This window comes from Periplaneta americana, chromosome 14 (genome assembly GCF_040183065.1).
Source record: "Periplaneta americana isolate PAMFEO1 chromosome 14, P.americana_PAMFEO1_priV1, whole genome shotgun sequence".
NCBI lineage: Eukaryota > Metazoa > Arthropoda > Insecta > Blattodea > Blattidae > Periplaneta > Periplaneta americana.
The window spans coordinates 89,966,642-89,992,967 of NC_091130.1; the positions used below are offsets into that span (position 1 = coordinate 89,966,642).

The 26,326-nt window shown below is 34.3% G+C and overlaps 1 protein-coding gene across 1 annotated transcript in view; it reads right to left on the bottom strand.

Annotated features, from left to right (window-relative positions):
- Window positions 1-26,326, bottom strand: part of l(3)80Fj (lethal (3) 80Fj) — a 499,933-nt gene that overhangs the window by 169,220 nt on the left and 304,387 nt on the right. The window contains exon 24 of the mRNA XM_069845727.1: window positions 6,319-6,498. Coding sequence (XP_069701828.1) covers window positions 6,319-6,498 — 180 coding nt within the window. The remainder of the gene's footprint in view (window positions 1-6,318; window positions 6,499-26,326) is intronic.

Below are 26,326 nucleotides of genomic sequence, written 5' to 3' on the forward strand. Positions count from 1 at the left end.
CAGACGAAAGTACAATCCAATTATCTATCACAAACACATAAATATATAATAGTTTCCTCTGTAAAGAAGAATTACTGATTCATGAAGACTAAAATTTGTGGCACCAACTGATTCAGTAATTAATAATTCAGTCTATTATAATGCAAGACTAATAATATAAAACTTGCGTTCCTCTAATTTTGTAAACACTACTGTTACAATAAATTATACGGATAATACAGTATTATGATACAGGTGTGGCTCAAGTATTAGTGCACTGGTCTTCCATTCAGGCGGCCCAGATTAGATCCCCAGCAAGGTCGAGATGGAATTTGTGGTGGAGAAAGACGCTGCAAAAGTTTCTCGGTGTATTCCCATTTCCCTCTGTCATTTCACCAACACCCTCTACCTCCCCATCACACCTCTCAGCATCGGTTTCATGATGCTGATTTAGGAAGGGTTTGGGGTTCCAGATTTATCAGGCTACCCGTCTGTGAATGGGACCTCATTCTATTAGGGCAAGCATGCCAAAACCCTGCACACTGTGCAGTAGCGCACATTGTGCAGTTGTCTCTGTGCGATGTGTAGTTCCTAATCCTCTACATGGATGGAGTGAATCATTTATAAACTATTATTTTGTAAAAATTACCTCTTTTGATGACAATGTATGTGCATTGAACAAAGGGAAATTTTAATGCTTCAGTACATCAATTTGAGGAGGCTTTGGATTAAACAACTGATAAAAGCTAATAGAAACAAGTGAATAAAGCTAATAAAAATAACTTGAACAACAATTTTAATATTATTTAAATTTATAATTTAAAAAAGACACATTGTAGGATATGCACCATTGAAATATAACTGCAATAGTAATATAATACATGGATTTTAAAGCAAGAAAACCTATAAAAGCTAAAATTAGCATTGCTGTGTTGTATCACATATTGATTTCAGATTGTTATTCAATTATTTTTATTAACTTTATTCATCTGTTTCTATTAGCTTTTGTCTGCAATTGTTTAATCCAAAGCCTCCTCAAATTGATGTACAGAAGCATTAAAATTTGCCTTCAGTGCACATACATTGTCATCAAAAGAGGTAATTTTTGCAAAACAATAGTTTATAATTGGCAAAACAAAATTTAATTTTGTATGTAGTCAGACCTGAAGAATTCAAAAATGGGGAAAGAACTACATGATGCCATTTAAAAAAAACAGTCTCATTGGCACACCCTTTATAAATGAAAAGCATAGTATTTTAAAACATGTTCAAAATGTTCCTTCTTTGATACCCTACAACTTTTGTAAAAATAGTTTCTTCATAAAAAAGAAAGTTACAAGCATTGTTCCATACTTTTTACTCACTCTGTATACAACATACAATGGATCAAAGCATGTCTAAGTGTAAGGACCTGTCTCGGGTTCATCCTTCAAAAATCCAAGTCAATGATACAGGTGCACCCTTAGCTGAATGGTTAAAGCATCATCTTTCCATGCTAGTAATCCAGGTTCGAATCATGACAGGATCAGGTGGAATTTGTCATGGACAAAGACGATGCTTGGCAGTAGAATTTCGAAGACTCCTGTTTCCCCCTACACTTCTCCATTAATCATCATCATCATGCAGTGCTATGTAGTTCACCTCCCACGGTCCACTGAAGGCAATGTCTATGGTAGGAAAAAGAACTATAGCTTAGATGAGGACACTTGGTCGAATGATGCAAAGTCCAGTATCTGCCACTGAGGGAATATATATTTATTTATTCTAATGACAGGAATATTGAATACAATAATTTTCCAAAGTGATTACAAATGTTTGTTTGAGCTTTCCAGTATCTGTCAGTTCCTTGTACACAGAGCGAAGCTGGAGATGATGTCTGTCTAACTCTTCTTCCTCGTTGCAGAGGACATAATAACAGTAGCTGTTAGTGCTATTCCAAAATGGTACAAATGTTTCCCCAAGAATTCGTGTGTGGTGTTGAGGCAAAACTGCTTCATTGCTGTCCTCCTCGGGCTATTTGGTTTGTTGAGTATCAGGTTTCTCCACTCTTTACTTGAAGTTCTGGTTCTAAGTCACATGTGAACATTTGCTTCACTTGGTTTTTTATTAAGAGCTTGGCAGATTGTTATGACATTTCTCTCTGGAAAGTGAGAGGCAATATTGCACCTTTCTTAGTTAAATAGTCAGCCTGCTTGTTTCCATGAATTTGGCAGTGTCCTTTAGTGAGGTCTTTCAGTGTACAGTAGAGTCCCGATTATCCGGTCTTCTGTGTTATCTGGATCGTTTTTTTTTTAACTACAGTACTGAACAATAACAAAGTCTTTTTAAAGTCAATTACATACTGTACTGTATTGTGAATAAAAACTCGTTTATTATGTACATGTGAGTAATGTCTTTCTATATTACTGGGTCTGACGTTTGTTCCTTTAAGATTACAGGATCAAAAACCACTTCGGATTGTCCTCGGCTCATATAGTCTGAATAATTGGAACTCTACTGTATTTATATTTCTGCAGCAATCCTGAATCTCATCTGACAAAGTAGGATCTGTTGATCCTATTACTTGCAACTCTGAAGTCTCAGAGAATGGCTACAATGTTGAATTTCCCATGATGCAAAGTAAGCTGCTTCAGCACTGTGTGGATGGCTTCTACTTGTGCATTGTAGGCTGTCCTATTATGTCCAATGGGGATTTATAACGAAAATATCAAACTACAGACACCTGCACCAACATTACCACCAAACTGCAATTGAAATCCGTCAGTATAAATACATGTCTGAAGATAGTCATTCTCCGAGTATCTGGTGTTGATATTTTCTAAGCCAAGCAATCTTGGTCTTTTGTTATTGCTTCAGTTAATTCCAAGTTGAAATCTACCTTTTCCTGATTTATGGGGTTTTGAGGGTGCAAAAGTGGCTCTGGAAGACATTTTATCGAATTCTGAGAGCTTAATGCCATGGTCATCTAAAAATAAATCCGAGTTGTGTTTTTATGTCTCTGTTGTTGTAGGTCCTCCAATATTCATTTCTAGTGCTAATGAGCTATGTCATATACCTACATACTATCTGCAAAAACCCTATAACTCCAATTTTGCTGAAAATGGAGTTATTGTTACCTGAATATGTAAAATGTTATGTTTCATCATCTGGGAAAACCCACTTTCTCCTGTGAGGTATAGTTTTGGAGTTGTAGTCTTGGTCAGTTTTCAATAGTGAACAATAGTTTGTACAGTGCTTGATTTTTCAATAAGTCAGTTATTAAATATAATAAATATGTCCTAAAATGCCATTTTATTGCCAGGGAAAAGCCTTTAGAATCACTTAGTGGATTTTCACAGAACTTTTACATAGTTACCTACAGCTTCTCACACAGGAAGAATTCTGCAAGTCATCAACGCTAGTGATAATTAACATTATTAAGTTTTACTTTTTAACAGATGATGGTAATATTTAATTATTTGACAACAATGCAGTAATCTGTAATAAAATACATTCTCTATCTCATTTGACTTTTTATTCTTGGCTTGTTGCTCAAGTAATAGTGTTTACTTCTTAAGAGTTTCATTCCGCCAAAATGTTCTCTACTGTTACTTACTGTTTTGCTTGGTCGGAAGTAAACAGTATGAGAGGTAGTTCTAAAATTGGAATGTGCTTTATGCATTTCTTGGCCAATATTATTCCAGATGAAGTCAAAGAGGTTTCCATGTTCTCAGATACTTGTGGAGGACAAAACCGGAACCACCACATTGCAGCACTTTTAATGTGCACCTAGTTCAAGTGATAGAACAGAAGTTTAAGAAAAGTGGACATAGTTTCATGAAGGTTGACTCCATGCATAGTTCAATTGAAACAACTAAGAAACACATTTCAGTTTATACAATGCAGGACCTCATGGTCTAGTGGTCAGAGCTTCTGGCTATAGTTCATGAGGTCCCGGGTTCGATTCCTGGTTAGAGCACAGGAATTATTCCTTAAAGGGGATTATTCCTTTGTTCGTCCATGGTCTGAAATTTAGGTTAAGTTTAGATTTAAGACCTCTCCTGGCACCACATTATCATAATCATCCTATCACATCATCGGGGTAATGTAACTCTGCCTTCCAGGTGCCCCAACCTCAGAAGTGGGTTACAACTAAGCCACGGCCAGGAGAGACGACCAGAAATGTCGAAAAGACAACCTAGTGGCATTGGATTAAAAAAAAAAACAATGCAGGACTGGCTAAACATTTTTCCAGTTGCTAGAGCAAATTCACGGAAAGAACAAAAAACATGTCCCTATGTTGTAAAAGAATTAAAATTTCAAGATTTTGTTGACCTGAAAGAACTAAGTAAGTAAACTACTACTGAAAAACAAAACAGTCGGCACTGTAGGGAATAAAGTGAATTGGCTAACGGTAAAATGTTTCAAGTACTGTAAAGCACACTCTGACACTCTGTTTTATCGGTATGACCATCCAAATGCTTATCAATCTTTCAATACAAGTGAAAGAGGTCGTCCAAAGAGGTTGAATGAAAGGATTTAGCTGAAAAAAAATATATATATTGTAAACCTTTGCCAACAAGCGTAGACAAAAAACTAGATTTGCCGAAACTTTGCAGAAATGGAGCTATAACTTACCAAAAGAATTCCACAGCTAGTATTAACAACTACAAACCTCAGTAACTCTTAAGGACTTTGTAACTGAACCTAGAGCTTAAGACAATGGTAGTAATGATTCAGACTAGGCATATTAATTGTTTCTGCCGTGAGCACTCTTACAATTGTTTGTCCGGGAAAATCCATTAAGTCCATACTGTTTACATATTCTTTTCATTAATTGGTAACTAAAGTAGTGGAGTGTTCGGAAATGTTATATGAATGCTATATTTCAATTAAACAATGTTGTTAGAAACATATGTGTATCAAATTTCTATTTCTATTTCTGTTTTTTAGACTGCTAAAACTTCAACTCAGTTTTTCTCAAAACTTATAAAAATGGAGTTATAGGATTTTTGCAGAAACCCCGGTCCATCCAAGTCTACCACGAAATGTGAAGTGAAAAATGTGTCCTGAGCACAGGTGGTGAGGATGAAGTTATTTTGAACATCAGATATATAAGAATACTGAAAATGCGTCTTTTCTTCAGGAATAGATGTCATTGTAAATTTCTATAAAGGGAGGATCCAGAAAGAAATAGCTGTTCTACAACAAGGGACACTGGTTACAGGCACATAATTCATTTCTTTGTATACACACGCACACATAAAAGAAAAAAAATATTTCTACATAGTTAAGTTTTTTAACAGCCATCCCTAAAACCGAATTATTTATTATTCATTTATAAAACAGTACAAATGCTTATTTACATTATTATTAACAAAGATGAAGTAAAAATTTCTTTAGATATATCCTGGAGATTTCATTTATTAACATGAAATCTATGGCAAAAATGTACACAAAAATTTGAAATAGTTCCACGTGCTCCAAACAATAGTCAAATCATCTCTCAGCAATTTTCAGGTATGTTGTATTTTTCTTGCAGGTATTTGAAGCAAGGTTCATATTATCTCTTTTTTCACGATCTATTTCTTTGCTCTGAACATCACTTTTTTCAAAACGTACTGTTAAGTTAATAACAAAGCCAATGTTCATCTTCACTATCAGCATGTTTATTGGAACCTTCGGCTGAGATACATGGTATTTCATAAATTTCAAAATTTTCATATTTTCTAAGGCATTCGACAGTGTTACTCCTCAACATGTGATATCTATTATTTCTTAATAGCTTCCCTTTGAGACAGAAAGCAAGAACATGAGGGAGAGTGTCAATCTTGTTGAAGGGACAGCAACAAGGATCTTGGCTCCTACCTGGGACATTGCAGACAGGGATAACATTACAATTATTTTTATGGCATTCATCCCCGGAGAAGATGAAAGATATTTTTTGGTTGAAATCCAGGAATTTGATTTTGACCATTCAGAAAATTGTGACATCCCTTTACCATAATGTGTTAAATTTTTCCGTATCAAACTGCTAGTTCTGCAACTTATTCTGAAGAATGAACAAGCAATTGGCAGTAATGTAAAATGGAGTGCAAAAAAGTTTCACCTTGTCTGAATAGGATAAATGCTGTTGTATTAACATATTCTATGATATAATATCAACGAAATATCATACCCGAGTCATGTAAAATTATTTAAATTGTTTTCGTACTTTGTTTGAAATTTTAATCAGGAGAGATAAATGTTTTCCTCTATATGAGATTATAGGCCTATTGTATTTCTCAGTAAAGAACTTACTTTCAATTACAAATAAATTATAAGTTCTCTACTCTATGATTTCTTCATTTAACAACTCACCTTGGATTTCTGGATTCCGAATAACAGATCCAATCAATTTCAAAGCCTGTGCTCCTGCTTTCTGCACTTTAACATGAGAATCACTCAAGACTTCAATCAACTTGGGAACTATACTTGGCAAGCAAGAAGACAGCTGCTTAGGGGCACAATATGCCATTGCTCCCAGTAACTCCACAGAACCTAAAATTACATTTATATTTTTAGACAGTCACATTCACATACACACACAAAATAGAACTGGTGATCTGAGAGAAGTTCCCAATTAAGTCACTAAAGGAATGTGGTAAATAGGACTTGTTTAATAGGTAATTTTATTTAAATTCTTAATTTTATTTAAGTAATTTCATCAGCAACTTTTCAAAATTTGTGAAAAGCATATGCCTTTTCTAATTAGTTTGATATAAAATAGAGAGTGGTTAATTCGACAAGGGATAATTCAAGTAAATGTTTATTTCCCCTGACATTCCTAAACCAATGTTAAAAATTCATATAGAATTTACAGCTTTCGAAGCTAAATTTTGATAATTCGAAGTCAAGACTACATTTACTTCAATTAAAATAGTGTTCAATCTAGGATTCTACAAGAAGTCCGAAAAAGTTTCGTGGAAATTTCAGTTATTAATGATTCCGAGAATTCAAATTCTATTCTTAAACTATGAAGTGATCGACAGGCAGTGATCAGTTCCACAAGGTTCAATAATGGGACCCATTCTTTTTCATTTATATATTAATGATTTTCAATTAATAATCAGAATGTAGAAACAATACTATTTGCTGGTGATACTAATATTCTAGTGACAGGGCAAACCGAAGATATTGTTAAATCAAAATTATAAACAGCTAAGGATGAGCTAGACAATTGGTTCTATGAAAACAGACTCATAATAAATAAAAAAAAAAAAAAACTGCAATTGCTTTCCACAGTTCCAGTTCTAAAACACAGAACCTGTTACGCCTGAAGTAAAATTAAATGGTATTGAAATCTCATACAAGGCAGACACAAAATTCCTAAGTATACATATAGGCTGCATGAATGCAAGAAATGGAATAGCCGAATTAAATCGTTAATATCAAAACTTAGTTCCATTAGTTTTTTTAATTAAATCACTGAAAGAAGAAGTAAGTTTATACATGTTAAAAATTATCTACTTACACTGACCGGCAAAAAAAAAAAAAAAAAAAAAAAAACCGATCACTTGAAAAAAATACTAAAAGTCAAGTTTAAATGTAAATTATGAAGTAATCTCAGAAATAACATAACTGTTATCGTACTAAATTTAAAAATTACACTTTTATGGACTTCTGACATGTAAATTCACGCCTTTCACACCAATAAATCTAACAACGAAGGAGTGTGTTTCTGTGCTGAACATGTGGGGTAGGTCATCATAAACAATTGAAGAGGTTTTATTGCTTTATTGCTTCCTTTCCTTTTTGAAAATGAATAACAACTGTCGAAAATGGTTTGTTTGCCATTTCGTCAATAAATTTAGTTCAGACAATGCCTCTGTCACCCCAAGATGTTGCCAGAGCTGTCGCTGTCATTGATGACGGACACAGCCTCCGTTACGCCGCTGATACCATAGGCGCACCATGCACCAAGGTGCAAGAGGCTGTGAAACGGTTCCGGGAAACAAAGAGTTACTCCAGAAGACTGATTCTGGCAGAAAAAGGAAGACTTTAGCCCGAGATGATCGACTTCTCGTCAGCCAGGTTCTAAGAAACCGCCATACTACAGCAGTTGAAGCTCGGAATTGACTACATGTGCGGGATGTTAATGTGAGCGAGAGGACTGTTCGACGACGCCTTGGAGAACAAAATCTTCAATCACTACGACCTGCTACGGGACCAGATCTGACCAGAGAGCACCGAGCCGACCGTCTTCAGTTCGCTCGTCAGCATGCCCAATGGACTGTGCAGCAGTGGAGCAGTGTGCTGTTCTCTGTTGAGTCCAGGTTCTCCCTGAAATCCCCAGATGGTACGGAGAGAGGTATGCACATTGTCTGCAAGGATGCCATTCGGTGGAGGTTCCGTGATGGTGTGGGTCGGCATCTCCATGGAGGCCCAAACGGAATGATGATCGTCGAGAATGGTAGTCTTAACGCTCACCGCTACATCAATGAGATTCTAGTCGATCACGTCGTGCCCTTTGCTGCATTTATTAGCGATGATTTCATATTCATGCATGACAATGCTCGTCCACATGCAGCACGCTGCATATCACAGTATCTTGATGCATTGGAAATTGTTCGTCTCAACTGGCCAGCTCGGAGTCCCGACCTAAACTTTATAGAACATCTCCGGGATAGGTTGGATAGACATATCCGAGATCTTAATCCTGTTCCGGAGACCTTAGGTGATCTGCGGGCTGCACTCCAAGAGGAATGGGACAATATCGACCAGAGAGACACCATAACCTTAATCGAAACCATACCTGAGAGAATGGCAGCTGTAATTAGGGCCAGCGGGGACACACTGGATAATGAGTGTTTGTTTCAGTTAATGATAGTGTGAATTTAAGTTTTATGCATCAACATCATTTTCAGTGAAGTTTAATGAACAAATATTCAGCTGAAAGTTAAGTGAAAAATTTTGCAAAATTTCAACAAAAGTGTAGATTTAAGAACATATGACTGTCATTGACTCAAAATTGGAGTGAAAGGTGTGAATTTACGTGTCACAAGTTCATAAAAGTGTAATCTTTAAATTGAGTATGATTACAGTTATGTTATTTCTTGGGTTACTTCATAATTTACATTTAAACTTGACTTTTAGTATTTTTTTCAAGTGATCGGTTTTTTTTGCCGGTCAGTGTAGTTTATTTTCATTCCCACTTAAGATATGCATAACTTTTTGGGTAAATGATCGAGAAAGAGAAAAAGTTTTCAAATTATAAAAGAGGGCATTAGAATAATATATGGGGTAGGGAGCAGGAACTCATGTCAAGAACTATTTACATTTTATAAAATCCATTCACTTGCTTATATTAATATTTTAGAAATTGTTTGTTATCTAATAGACAAATTGGGAAATTTATAAAAAGAAATATAGCAATTTACTATTACAATACACAGCAAAAGGTCAATTTGCATACAGTATTCAGTTCTGTAAGATAAATATTTACAAACAAAATATGTTAAAAATGGGAAGTAAGATTTTTTAACAAATTACCGACAAGCATCAAGGAAGGAAAAAGCAAACACAGCTTTAGAAAACAAGATTCTTTCTATTGAAACATACCTTTCATTCTATAGATGAATTCTTGTATAATTAGATGTTATTGAAATGCTTGTATATATGAAAGACAGTAATTTTCAAATGTAAGATTTAATAATTATTTTTGCTATTTAATGTAACTCTTATTTGTTTAGCATGCCATAAAACTATTGCTCATTGTATGAATTTATGTCCTTTATATTTTACTTTAGTACATCTTTTAATGTATTTTTATATCTATTTAGTATATATATGTTATGTGCTATGTATTTGTTTTGGCGTGTCCTATATCATTGTATATGATCTATTGGATGAATAATACAATATCAATTGATGAATTTGCTAATATGACACCTGTTAAACCTCCAATAGTGAATAGAAATACAAATCCCAATGATCATAAACATGTTGCTCTATAAGATAATTGAGATCCATATACAGTAGCTAATCAACTAAAAATTTTAATTCCTGTTGGTACTGCAATAATTATAGTAAAGCTATCTACCTATCTAAGTAATTGAATTTAACTTTTACACTTAGAATACAGTTTACAGTTTACAGTCAGGAAATTTCTTCAAACAGTCTGTCACAACTTGTAATACAGTATGAATTTATTTTCCTCTTCCGTTTTTTGGAAGCATCTCAATGCAGCCATCATCAATTTTATCCACCTTCTACAAAATTATTCACAACTTTAAAGTTTTAACAATTTCAAGTATCTTCAGATAATTATAATTTTCACAGTACAAAGGAGCTGAGAATAAAAAAATCTGTAAAATGTGAAATCTATTAAGAAATAAAGTGATCCTGCACAAGTACAGTCTGAAATATCCTTAGAACCAGAGATATGGACGTCTCTGAGCAGAAGTGAGATTAATTTCACATTTTCATCATAAAATAGATTCTCCTCTCGTATGAAGGTGTTGGTCATTTTTTCTTTACTTGAGTGGCGACTTTTTGCCCCAAAAACGTCAGTGCAGCATTCTCAGGTGTCACATACCAAAGATGGGAACATAATTTTTGTAAAGCCATCTAAGATATTGCAGGCTCTATCTGTTCATGGGATACTATGGGGTGGGCAAAATAAAACTAGCCCACGGAAAATATATATGAAATATATGAACTTATATGTATAAGACTGATGCGGAAATGACCCTGACAATGCAGGAAACCGTGATTTCAATACAACAGTTGGTTGCTGTCACATGTCTGCGCATGCACATCTCCCACATGCACTGTCCCGAGATATGCTGTGTCATTACATTTGACCGAGTGAGAGGAACAGACGTGTTTAGTGGTCAGCTGAATGCAACATAAAATGGTGCTCATGACAAAACAACGCGTGTTCATTGTTGAGTGTTATGCGAAGCACAATTCATGGAAAAGGTGTCCAGAACTGTTTGCGCAAGAGTTTCAGACTGGATGTGTAAATATTACAGATTATCCAGGCCAATTTCATTTTGTCCGCCCGGTATAACCTGTAAAAGTTTTAAGTCTTAGCTTGAAATTTATGCTGCTATGTGGTGATGCATATAGCTCATGACCAAGCCAGTTATTTTCGTAGGTGTAAATAGCTAATAGTCTGCAATACCATGTGCAAGAAATTAATTAAATCGTCTTCTTCATATTATCATGTCACAAATAGCAATATGGGACCAAAAAATAATGTTAAAGATTAAATTGAAGATGTGGTGAAATGCGTAGTGCAGCAGATGCTTCATGACACCATGTTGGCAACTTTTGCCAGCCTAATACAAGAGTCAGTGACTGTAGCAGTAGCAGAGCTCAGCACGGCCCTAGAGGAAAGCAGGGGCCTAATGAACAAGCTGAAACTTGCACTGGACGACCGGGACAAGAAGATTCGACAACTGGAGTGCAGGATAGATGATATGGAGCAATATCAATGACGACAGTGCCTTTGCATATTTGGTTTTTATTTTTTTATTTTACGACGCTTTATCAACAACTTAAGTTATTTAGTGTCTGAATGAGATGGTGCTAATGCAGGTGAAATGAGTCCGGGTCCAGCACCAAAAGTTACCCAGCATTTGTTCATATTGGGTTGAGGGAAAACCCCGGAAAAAACCTCAACCAAGTAACTTGCCCCGACCGGGAATCGAACCTGGGCCACCTGGTTTTGCGGCCAGACACGCTAACCATTACTCCACAGGTGTGGACTATTTGGTATTCTGGAGGACACTGATGTCATTGCTTTCCAGGTGGCAGAGAAAACAGGAGTAACTCTGCAGGTGAGTGACGTAGACAGGAGCCACCGTGTGGGGGAAAAAGACAAATGAACATTCCAGGGCCATCACCATGAAATTTGTTTCTTATAGAAAGAGGAGTGAGGTTTTCCGCAGCAAAAGATTTTTGAAAAGCAGTCAAATAACTGTAAGGAGGATCTCACCAGTGCCAGATATAAACTGTTGCGTGAAGGTATTAGCAAATATAGTGTGACTAATGTCTGAACACTAGATGGTTCTGTTATTGTTAAGGAAGGCAATGTAAAGAGAAGACTAAATAATGTAGTGGAGCTAAGGTCATAAGATATACGATTAGTCTTTACTTTATAGCTAACCATTAACGTTTTAGTTTATTCTATTAGTAGTACTCTGTTAGTAGTACTGTAGTTTTAGATTATTTTCATTATATCATAAACCCATTAGCATTACTTAGATTTTAGTTATTTTCATTTTTAATATTTCAAGAATTAATATTAATAATAATAATTTATATTATATTAATTTTAAAGTGATTAAATTAGTTTTGCACTTCACTTCTTTTTATACAGTTGTATAGTTCTACCTAAAGTTGGCTAACTTGACTCTTAGAAATGTTACCCCGGCAGCCCCTGACAGAATGCTTCACCACCCTTTCCTTCTGCCACTGTACGTAGATTGTAACTTGTCCAGTAGCCCTGAGGCGAAAATAGTTCTCATAAAAGCGTTTGAAAAACATCTCTCATCCCTCCATATTGCCTACTTGAATACCCAAAGTCTTACCACTCATTATGACGAATTACAATCTATATTCTCTTCCTTAAACCTACTCGCAAAGTTTTTTTTTCAGAATATTGGCTGAAATCCATTCTTCTTTTCTCAATTGTTAATTTAGATGGATATATCACTGGCTCAATATTACAAGGTTCTATGTCTATATCAGAAATATTACTACATACACCCTTGTAACATTTAGCCAGCGATATATTAATTAGAAATGAGGCGTGGAGGTGGAACAGTTGCTTATGTTAGGTCAGACTTAAATCCTAAAGTTATATATTATATGCATCCCCTGGAGATTACAACGCCAAATCAGAAGAATTATTTACCGAAGTTTCCAAAAATGTTTATTATGCGTGATACATCAATCTCCACACATAATGTTAATCAATTAGAAAATTCACTAGTCAATTAATTTATGCATTATGAAACGCACCAAGAAACCTCTTGCACCTTGCATGACGTACATGAGCTGATGGTGAGGAGAGAAGCAGCTTACCATGCATATAGACGTGACAAAAGTGACTTTCTCTATAACCAATATAAACAATTACGTAATAAGACTACTCAGAACATTTGGAATGTAAACTAAAACATTTTCATAACCTTTCCTCACTGGGCTCTAATTCCTCGAGGCTATGGAAAAATAAATGGAACCTAGGTCTAGGAAACATTAGGTGTGAAGCTGACAATAATACAATCCCCATAGAAATTCTTAATGACCACTTCCATCTGTACAGATGCGACAGTTGTGATGGAAAAAAGAGCGACTATTAACGAGCTATGAAATACCTCACTACCAACTCATGAGAAGTTTCAGTTCTTGTATGTCACAGAAATAGACATGGAAAGAGCACTGAAATTTATAACTACTCAAGCTGAGGGAGTAGATAAAATAAATATTAAATTACTGTGTGTGATATGACATAATACTGCCTACACTGACACATATATTTAATACTTCACCTATTACTGCTAATTTTCCAAGCCTCTGGAAAAAAGCCCTTATCCATCCTCTCCTCAAAAATAAAGTTCCATTTTCTCCCGGAAGATTATAGACCTATTATCATCCTAACGGCATTATCAAAAGTACTGGAAAATACGTATTGTACTGAAGCAACTGACAACATACTTAAACCACGACTTACTCAACAATTACAAATCAGGATTTAGGATTGGCCACAGCATCACAACTGCATTACTAAGAGTCAATGAAGATATATGTGAAGCTACGGATAACAGTAAACTGACTTTATTGACTTTACTTGACTTCAGCAAGGCCTTTGATACTGTTGATATTGATTTCCTTTTGTGTAATTTGAAAAACTTGAATCTATCAGATAATGCTGTTACTTGGTTTCAATCCTACCTTCGTGACTGCCAGCAGTGTATATTAGTTGGTGATTTCTCTTCTGATTGGCGCATCACGAAGTGTGGAGTTCTTCAAGGATCGGTGCTAGGCCCTCTACTGTTTATGATATACATTAATGACGTGAGAAACACCATACAGCACTGCAGATACCAATTATATGCTAACAATTTACAAATCTATATACACTTTCGTCCTGATGAACTAATTGACGCAGTGACCACAATGATTGAAGATTTAAACTCTATCTATCTATGAGCTCAAAAGTTTGGATTGAGATTAAACCCAGGAAAATCACTGGCAGTTGTAATGGGACATCGACACTTGCTCAGCACAATTAACGACAAAACCAAGACTGTCAATAAATGAGTTGTTATAGCAACACTGTAAAAAATCTTGAATTATTAATGGACAGAGATCTAAACTGGAATAGTCAAGTAACTCACATCTGTAAGAAAGTATTTTCATTGCTCCACTCTCTAAATCATTTGCGAAATTTTCTGCCTCTTTCCACAAAAAGAAATATTGTTCAATAGCTAGTGATGCCCCATTTTTGATTACTGTGGGTTATACATTATAAGAAATAGTATAAAATTTGAAAACCCAACAACAATAATCAACACCATAGACCTAGTTAAGAAAATAAAACACAAACACATTCCACACAACACAACATTAGCATCATTTGACATCGAAAACCTATATGCAAACATACCAGTAACAGAAACACTTGAAATACTTCGAAAAATGCTTATCAAAAATAACATACCACAGACTCACATTGACGAAATTATACACATTACAGAGATTATTACTAAACAAAATTATTTCACACATAACAATAAATATTATACACAAACTGAAGGATTACCAATGGGTTCACCTATATCGAGCATATTAGCTGAAATCTTTATTCACAACATAGAACAAACACATATACTAAACACCGACAACAACAAACACGCAGAGAAACTAATGTACTGGCATCGATATGTAGATGACATAATAGTCCTATATAATGGAAACAAACGACAAATAGAAAACCTACATCAACAACTCAACAAAATACATCCCAAATTAAAGTATACAATAGAAACAGAACATAACCAAGCTATAAACTTCTTAGACATCACCATAACCAAAACAAATAACAGACACGAATTCAAAATATACAGGAAACCCACCACAACCACAATGCATACACACAATTCATCAAACCATCCCATACAACATAAACATGCAGCTTTCCGTACAATGAGACACAGATTAATTAATATACCAATGAACAAAGACAACTACACTGAAGAATTAAACACAATAAAATATATAACACAAGACAATGGATCTAACCCTAACATAATAGACACTCTAATAAAAAAGGAAAAACAAAAACAGAACAAACCAACACACCAACACTCACAAAATTGCAACTTCATTCAGAAAACTAAAATACAAGATAGCATACAGAACAAATAACACAACACAGAAATATCTAAATAATCACATTAAACATTCAAATAAATATAATTCAACTGGAGTTAACAAACAAAAATTCAATAGTTGCCCACATTTTTACATAGGACAGACAGGAAGATCCTTTCATACAAGATAAAATGAACATATTAAAGCTATAACCAAACCCTACATCACATCAAATTACGCAGAACACATTATCAACAATAATCGTGACTACAATAATACAGAAACAGATATGGAAATTTTACACATCACACCAAAAAGTTCACAGTTAAACATCTTAGAACAATACGAAATATATAAACATACAATAACATACCCACAACATATACTTAATACACAATTACAGTTCAATACCACACATTATTAGACGTCATGATACATCATAACACACAAACAACCAGCCCCCACCATAAGAGCAACACACCCCCACTACTACAACCGACAAATGCACATCACAGAATTCAAGATTACCAGTAGTTCAGGAGACACTGATGAAGACGTAACATCACGTTGAAACGGGCTGTCTGTCAAAGGTATATATCTTTTTTAAAAATTTTTACATTTTTTAACGTGTGACTAAACAATTTTATGTTTTTAACAAACAAAGTGTTAACGTGAACTATAATCAATGAATTAATATTTTTATTTTTTATACTGTTTTACTGTACATTTTACTTCTGGTAGGGTGAAAAAGAAGGCCTCGTGGCCTTAACTCTACCAGATAAATAGATAAATAAATAAATAAATAAATAAATTATATAACTGTATAGCTCTGGTACTTTCTTCTCACTCACTACAAAATTACTGTGGGATATAAACACTTCTATGCTGTAGATTGTTTCAAACATGCATCTAGCATGATACACTGCTCCTGGGGCTCTAACACAATTCCACGAGGTGGAACACTGACTAGAGATATCAAATTAAGTTCAAACAATTCTCTGTAATCTCCTCTTGTATACTTGTTATATAGCACCTCCTTAGCAAATGAAAGAATGTATTCCGTTAAATCTTGTAAGTGCTCTTTCATTTGTGGTTTCTCCACCCCAGGATGAAATGTTTAATAAAGATTGAACTCCAGTGCCTTTGGAAACACTTAAAACAGCATATCAGGACCAGAACATATGCCCATCTATACTTCACACACACACAAATCTTAATACGATTTCATGCATATGATGAATGTAGAAAGTATAATAAATCTCTGCCAAGTCTTTGGTCTAATAATGAAATTTGCATGCTCCATTTAGACAGCCCGTATTCGAAGATGTTGTATTGCAACCTGTCCTTGACCTGTAGGACCCCCATTCTTCAAATGACTTGTACACAGTTTCACACTGTTACCTTCTTGTATCACTCTCTAACCATGACAACCCTAGTAAAATTTCTTGATTTTGAAATGTTACTCCCACTGGTAGTCACTCTACTAGTTCGTTTCCCATAATTTCTGGTAATACTTTACTATCCCAAGGAGCCACTACAAAATTAATGTCTCATTCAGGTAACTTGCTTCACATGGTTGGCACACAGAGTTTTGCAATATTAGTGTACAGGGGTACGATTAATTATTACTTTGCAAACCTCTTGTTCTAATGCCTCCACTGCAACCATTAATAAATTAACTGTATTTCTGCTGCTTATCTTCATTTGTCTAGCACAGCAGGCAATTTTGGTGTCATGATGCTTTTCATAGCTCTTCTGGCAGAAATATGGGCCTGAAGGATCCTCAATGTTTGCAGTAAGTTGATTTGGTGCAGAGGAACCAGTTGAAGATGATGGATTTCACTTCTTGTAAAGGACTGTTTCCTCCTTGATTCTTCTTTTGTTTTCGTCTTTGAGACCATTCTTCCAAGTGTAGTTCACTGTAATGAATACCACTCATGTAATATAGGCAGCCTTTTTATCTTTGACTGAGTCAAACTTGCCTGTCCTCTTCAATCTCGATTATTTTGGGATATTCCACGTGCACAATATCAAAGAGACAATCTAATTTATTGACAAACTGTTGTTCCTGTCCCTTTCAATGCAGTATTTTATCCTCTTACTGGTAATGGGGTTTTTCCCAAAATATTTGTGTTTCTTTAATTATTTATTAAAGAATCATTATGATAATGATCTAATTTTACTTTATGAGAGTAATAAAATAAAACACTTATAAGTTGCTTATTCGAAGGAAGCTTACTGCCCACAATCTGATCAGAGTCTGAACCTATTAATTAAAAACTTTCACGGAGTCTACCTTTAAATACCATTTGGATAATTCTCTGTCTGATGTACAGGATATATCCAGCTATTTTAATCTGCTGCAATTTTACTAGTATTTATAATAGTTGCGTCCTATTACCTTTAATGCTTTATTGTTAAATTTTTTAGGCCCACTAATGTATCAAGAAGAACAATCCAGCTATAAACTATATATACAAAATGAAGCAAAAAGTACTTGTGATGTACGGGAGAAATTGCTTCTCATTGCATTGCTCCCTTTGATCCACTTTTCCTGTGAACTGAAAAAAGCCCTAGAATCTCTTTTCATGGCATGATGTGCTTGATATTTCAGCAAAAATTGTATTCAGCTCAGCAAATTATGCTCTTTCGAAATCTCCTACAAAGAAGAAAGCTGTGGTTGCTAAATTAGTAAACGAAGTAGATTGCAATATGATGAAAAATGAGAAACTGACGCTGAACTCAAGACCTGATATACAAGAAAAGATTATCCAATTTTATTTTAAACCTGACATCGTATATACTGCCCCAGGAATGAAAGAAGAGATAGTTGTTTGGAGAGAGGGAATGGAAACAAAAGAAAGAAAGTACTATTTGACAGATTCTTTAAGTTGCAATTCTGCAAAATAAAAGTGGGGTTTTCCATATATTGCAAGCTTCGGCCAAGCCATGTCCTTCTGCTGCATAACACATCAGCTGATCGATGCAAATGTATCACAAGTGAAAACTTCTTCTTAAAATTAGATGCTCTAAAATAAACTACGAATCCAGTACCTCTTGGAAATTAATCTTCGCAACAATGCAATGAACTCATACTATTGGAATGGATGCTGTGATGAATGCTGCACTGGATCTAAAGTGACTTAAGACCTTGAACATGGAAACAGTGGGATAAAAACAGAAATGTGTTCTTTTTAGTTAGATTGAAAAGCATACATTCAAAATTACCTATACTAGTAACCTAAATTTTCCTGGTAATTTTCGCTTTTCCAAAAATAATTGGTATTAAAATGTATAATTAATCATCTTGAAACCGAAAATCACTTTTTTTTTTAATTTTTGTTTGTATGTCTGTCTGGATGTTTGTTACCTTTTCACGCGATAATGGCTGAACGAATTTCGATGAAAATAAATTAAGTTCGTTGTAACTTAGATTTCAGGCTACATGACATTCAAAATACTTTATTTAAAAGGGGGGGGGGAGGTTGTAAGGGGGCCTGAATTAAATAAATCGAAATATCTAGCTTATTATTGATTTTGTGAAAAAGTTACATAACAAAAGTTTCTTTAAAAATGATGTCCGATAAGTTTTATTCCAAGGAAAATTTTGATAGGACTGATATTTAAGGATATACATGAGTTTTAAAATAATAATACAATACATTTTCACCGCCGCCTCAGATTATAGCGTCGTTGTTCTGTAACTCCTATGTGCAAAATGTAACATTTTTCAGTATGAAGAAAAAACAGATTTATTCATTCTATGGCAGTTGTACTTAGGAGATCGTGAATTCTTACATTTTCGAAAGAAAGAAATATAATTAGATATAGGAGATTTTATTATTTGCTGTATAACTGTTTAAGTTATTTAATAGAGCAAAAATCTGAAAATCGATGTCACATAGGAGTTATTGCAGGAACGACGTCGATGGCTATAATGCAGCGTTTCTCAAACTTTTCTATCCACGGAACCCTTTTAAACCTAAAATAGAATTGTGGAACCCAGCGGAATATTAGTGATATATATATATATATATATATATATATATATATATATATATAAAATTACCAAATGTACTTTTACCACTAACATTACACATTTTTATTGATGTCACATATTATACATATTTAAAAATTATAAATAATATTGTTGAACTATATTTGCTGTTATTACAAAGATTAGTAATCCTGGTTTATTTTTACCAATAAAATTAAACATATTTTTTTAACTCACACATTATACGTTTTCGTATTTAAAAATTATTTAATGTTTCTGAAATATATTTGCTATTGTTACAAAGATTAGTAAATATATAACAAGTATAAATGAAATTAAGTCCACTTGCATTGTTAACACTGTTTTGTAATTCACACTAAAATTCAGGTACTTAATTTTTTCAGAAAAAAACACCTATTTGAAATAGATCAGAGGGACGAGTGTTTTTGTTGTTTACGCCTGCATATTTCTTTAATATCGGGTTTAATGTCAGAAAGCTGAAGTCTCATGTCCGGTTCTGCATCCAGTCTGTTTCGGTATTTAGTTTTGATAGACGTATAACAGAAAACCTAGTTTCACATAGGTAAGTACTTACAAAAGGAAGTAGAATTGTAATAGCTTTCTTTGATAATACTGGGTAGTCTTTTCTCAGGCTGTGCCAAAAATCCACCACAGGGAGATTCTTAAACTGAGGTTACAGGGATGAATCAGACGTCACTTCCAGTAATGCTTCATATCCTTCAGATATCAAATGGATTTTTGACCCACAAGTTTTGAGAATTGTTTTCACTTTTCTGTTCTGGAAAATACTGCTCTACAGTGTGGCGCATATCCTCCAAATGCTTTACAAATTCTTCATTGATTTCATCACGTTTTCGGTGAGTTTCTTCGTTCTCCTCAAGGAAATCTTTCAAAGCAGGGAAGCTCTCAAATTCACGGCCGGCTAGACTTCTCATCCAGAACTGCAATTTTCTCTTGAAAGCCCTGATTTTATTTGCTGCATTGAATATATTAGCACAAAAATTGAGCTAAATATGCAAATGTCAAGAGCCATTGTTTGTCATTCAAACTATCGTCCAAGTTGAAATGGTGATCAATGAAGAAAGCAATCACCTCAGCCTTAAGTTTGAAGAGCCTACTTAAAGTTTTTCCGCGAGAAAATCATCTCACTTCTGTATAGAGAAGCAGAGATTTTTGAAGGCTTCCCATGTCGTCACAAAAGATTTTCAAGGGTCTTGAATTTAATTTTCTGGACTTGATAAAATTAATGATTTTTACTGCTTCATTAAGAAAATTTTTGGGGGACGGTGGGATTTTTTATATGGCCAAAGCTTGATGGTGTAAAATACAAGGACTGATTTTGTAATTTTTTGCAACTGACTTTTTGCGCGATACTGCACCAGCTGTTTTCCCAACCATTGCCTTTGCACCATCCGTGCAGACATGAATACAATTGTCCCAGGGTATATGATTTTCTTCAAAAGTACTCACTAACAAGTCTGAAAATTTCAGATCCTGTTGCATTAGCTGGCAGCGATTTACGTATTAGCATATCTTCTTCAATAGCATCTTCATAATGTTAACAACTGCCAGATCTACTACATCACTTGACTCGTCTATCTGTAGTGCAAATTGACATGATCTGAGCCGACAGTTTAATCAGGGTTTTATTAATTTTTTGGCTACCGTGTGGGACTCACCTGCCTGAGCCACTCTGTAGCTTACAATGAAAGATGCCTCTTTTGCTTTTTCATTTGTACTATATTAAGATGACTGAGCTAAGAAATTTTGTGAATTTAGTAACTCACGACGTTTTCTATCAAAGAAATCAATATTCTTGTTACAAAACTGAGCATGGTTTGTTTCAAAATGGCGACGTAATTTTGAAGGTGCCATCGAATTATTAGATAAAATTCTGCCACATATTACACACTGAGGGCAATTTTTAGCATCCATGAAATCCAAGGCTAAGTAACTCTCATTATATTTACGTTTTTTAATTACAGGTTCATGTTATGTTTTTGATATTGTCTCCATCACATTTTCAGGTGACGAGAAGCTATTTTGTACACCTGGTTTCATCAGACCCACATACTTGTTTAGGGATAGTTGAAGTTTAGTGGCACAGTTGGATGTTGATTGTTTTAATGATCCTGTTTTAAGCCTCCGATCCATGATTCAGTGTCACCCTGCATTAAAAAAGTAGAGTTATGATCAGTATCACTCTGTATTAAAAATACGATGGCGTAGCGCGCAATGATCGGTCTTGCTCTCTATTTACACAATTTTGCAGAAGGGATGACAAAACTCGCACAATTTTTCTTTAAAACATTTGAGCTTTTTCGAATATTATTAAATAAACGTTGAGACACAATTAACACATAACGTACCTTAAACTTCAAAATAATGTTCTTTCTTCTCCAAAAGAAGTTTCATGAGCTTTCTTGAAGGAACGTCAAAACAAATCTGCGAAATATCCTTCACAGAACTTTCAATTAATTTCGTATACAATTTACACCTGTGCATTGTTGTTGGAAAATGTGTTAGCTGCGGACACTTAAGTTATTTCAAGCGCACCTATTATTATTATTATTATTATTATTATTATTATTATTATTTCAACAATGTGCATTAGTGATTGGATTGCCGTAAACGGTACCCATTTTTGTCCTGATAATTGCCAATAGAATGGCTGAATAAACAGTTATAGTTCTGTTCTTATTCTTTTTTTCATATTTTTATTACATTATATTTTAGAGGTTAAAAAGTAAATAATTTCACATCAGGAATTGCGTGGAACCCCTAAGAGTTGCTTACGGAATCCCGGGGTTCCGGGGAACACACTTTGAGAAACGCTGCTATAATGAAATAAAAACAAATGACTCCATCTATTTAAAGCGGCCTTGACATTTATCAATATTAATATACAGACAATATTTGTGTTTGTATGAAGTAATCTCAGAAGCTAATTTGGATAATTAGTTCTTACAATTGGCTTTTAAGGAACCCGAAGGTTCATTGCCGCCATCAGTCCCTATCCTGTGCAAGATTAATCCACTCTCTATCATCATATCCTATCTCCCTCAAATCCATTTTAATATTATCCTCCCATCTACGTCTCGGCCTCCCCAAAGATCTTTTTCTCTCCGGCCTCCCAACTAACACTCTATATGCATTTCTGGATTCGCCCATACATGCTACATACCCACCCCATCGCAAACGTCTGGATTTAATGTTCCTAATTATGTCAGATGAAGAATACAGTGCGTAAAGTTATGCATTGTGTAACTTTCGTCATTCTCCTGTGACTTCATCCCTCTTAGCCTCAAATATTTTCCTAAGAACCTTATTCTCAAACACCCTTAATCTCTGTTCCTCTCTTAAAGTAAGAATCCAAGTTTCACAACCATACAGAACAATCGGTAATACAACTGTTTTATAAATTCTAACTTTCAGATTTTTTGACAGCAGACTAGATGACAAAAGCTTCTCAACCAAATAATAACAGACATTTCTCATATTTATTCTGCGTTTAATTTCCTCCCGAGTGTCATTTATATTTGTTACTGTTGCTCCAAGATATTTGAATTTTTTCACCTCTTCAAAGGATAAATCTTCAATTTTTATATTTCCATTTCGTACAATATTCTGGTCACGAGACATAACCATATACTTAGTCTTTTCGGGATTTACTTCCAACCCTATCTCTTTACTTCCTTCAAGTAGAATTTCCGCATTTTCCCTAATCGTTTGTGGATTTTCTCCTAACATATTCACATCATCCGCATAGACAAGAATCTGATGTAAACCATTCAATTCCAAACCCTGTCTGTTATCCTGAACTTTCCTAATGGCATATTCTAGAGCGAAGCTAAAAAGTAAAGGTGATAGTGCATCTCCCTGCTTTAATCCGCAGTGAATTGAAAAAGCATCAGATAGAAACTGGCCTATACGGACTCTGCTGTACGTTTCACTGAGACACATTTTAATTAATCGAACTAGATTCCTGGGAATACCAAATTCAATAAGAACATCATATAATACTTCCCTCTTAACCGAGTCATATGCCTTTTTGAAATCTATGAATAACTGATGTACTGTACTCTTATACTCCCATTTTTTCTCCAATATCTGTCGAATACAAAAATCTGATCAATAGTTGATCTATTATGCCAAAAATCACACTGATGATCCCCAATAATTTCATCTACGTACGGAGTTAATCTTCTCAAAAGAATATTGGACAAAATTTTGTACGACATCAACAAAAGTGATATTTCTTGAAAGTTACTACAGTTAGTCTTGTCCCCCTTCTTAAAAATAGGTTCAATTATGGACTCCTTCCATTGTTCTGGTACAATTTCCTTTTCCCAAATAGCAAGTACAAGTTTATAAATTTCGCTAGATAATGTCCTTCCACCCTCTTGCATTAATTCTGCTGGAATTTGATCGATACCTGGAGACATGTACTTTTTCAGATTTTGTATTGCAATTTCGACTTCTGAAAGTGTGGGTTCGGGTATAAATGGCTCAGCAGTTTGTATTTTCATTTCGTCCCTATCATTTCTATTTGGCCTATGTACATTTAGTTGTTGCCCCAAAATAGTTTTTCCATCCATTCAGGATTGAATGAGAGTCTGCAAGCAAGTTACCATTCTCATCCTTGATCACGTTTACCCTTGCCTCATATCCGTTCTTAAATTTCTTTACACTCTTATATAAATCTCGAATGTTTTTATTCTTACTATTTGTTTCTACCTCACTCAGTTTTTCCTCCAAGTAACCTCTCTTTTTATTCCTAAGTGTCTAAGTGTACGACTTGCTTCCCGTCTTTCATTGAGATAATTATCTCTATTCTCCTCAACGGGATCCTGTAAGAATTTCAATTTTGCCTGTTTCCTTCTTTCTACTACCATGCAAAAATCTTCATCTAACCACGCTTTCTTTTTCTTAGTTTCCTCTCTTCTCCTTACTATTCATCAATGATCTACCACAACATATACAACATTCCAATTGCTTATTATATGCAGATGATGTTAAATTATTTAAAGAAATTACACATGAATCTGACTCATTTGAGCTACAAGATATTAATAGTATTTTTAGGTGGAGCATTGTTAACAAACTCAACTTTAATATTAAAAATTGCTCACACATTACCTTTACTCGTAATACTAACTCTCTGGATTACACATATAGCATAAATAACACAAAATTAGAAAGAGTCACTTCAGTAAATGATTTAGGAGTGGTAATCTCTCATTACCTATCCTAAAACTGCTATATATGAAAAAACATTCATGTTACAACATAATCCAATCTTATGAATCCATGCTGGTTGAATTTAATGTACAATCTCTCAGTAGTCGCAGGATAAGAGCACAACAAATGTATTTGTTCAAAACCATAAATGGTTTAATAGACAACCCTGATCTTCTACAGCTAATTAGTTTCAATACTGGTAAATCAAATTTGAGAAAGCGATCTCTCTTTTATTTACAGACATCAAAAACACTGTCTCATAAAATGTCTTCACTTTTATTAATGCTTCGAACTTACAATCATCTATCAAATAAACAGGATTTAGATTTCTCGTTATCGTACAATACGTACAAGAAAAAGTTATATACAGCAATGGTTTCATGATATGTTGGATTCTAGTTGCATGTTGGTTGTAGTTGTAGTCAGGTAACATCCTGGTTGGAACACATGTTCTGTAGCGGTGAATTTCTTAAATAAATAAATTAAGCCTATTAGTCCTACTATATAATACTGTATACTGCATTTATTAACATGGCTATGATATCTATACTTAACTCTTTTTAATTTATTTTTATTTGGTATTTTTCATTTATATCTATATCTGTGTCTTTTATTTAGGTAGTATCTAGGTATTTGTTCTTTTTTTAATTTGTAATTACACTTGTATCTTGCATTTGTTTCTGCTTTATCTTTTTTTTCATGTTATATGCAATTCTGTGTTTTTTTTAACAAATCTGTACTGTCTATTGTAATTGGGGCTTTGCCCTGTTAAATAAAATAAAATAAAATAAAATATAAATAAAATAAAATAAAATAAAATAAATAAATAAATAAATAAATAAATAAATAAATAAATAAATAAATAAATAAATAAATAAATAACCTATGCTCTGCTCAGCTGCAATTTTGATACTATCTCTGATATTTTCCCACACGCTATTAACATCTAACTCTTTCTCAACTTCGTTGGAACTTCCTAAAGTGGCAAACCTATTCGAAATTTCGACCTGATAATGTTGCTTAGTTTCCTCGTCCTTTAATTTCAGAATATTGAATTTACTAATATTAACTTGTTGCTCTACTCACTTCGTCACTGATAGTCTTTCTCTTAATTCTCCAATTACCAAATAATGGTCAGAATTACAGTCTGCCCCCCCCCCCCCTGAAAGTTCGAATGTCTACTATACTAGTATGTCTCCGTTTATCTATCAAGATGTGATCTATTTGGTTGTGTGTCAATCCATCTGGAGAAGTCCACGTATATTTATGTGTATTCTTAAGGGAGAATGTTGTACTTTTGACAATTAAATTTTTTGATATCGCAAAGTTGACTAACCTAACTCCCTTGTCATTATAGTTATGTGTAGGCTCTCTTTTCCAATAGTTGGTTTAAAAATATTCTCTCGTCCTACTTTAGTGTTGAAATCCCCCAATAAAATTTTTATGTGGAATAACTCCTTCACTATTTGAAATTTGTAGTTTCTCTAGATGATGTAATATTACATATGAGGACTGGGGTAAAATGAAAATAGATATTTACGCACAGAAAACTTGATAGTCTGTCGAAATATTGTATAACTTGATTATTGCAACTTTATTTGGTCCACATAAAATACTCTAATTTTATACACTTAAATTTCTTTTTGTTCACAGAACATAATAGTTAAGAGTTTTGTCGTAAAGATGAGTATTTTTTACTGGACTATACAGCCCATAATAAATAAGGATTTTACCATAGAGCTC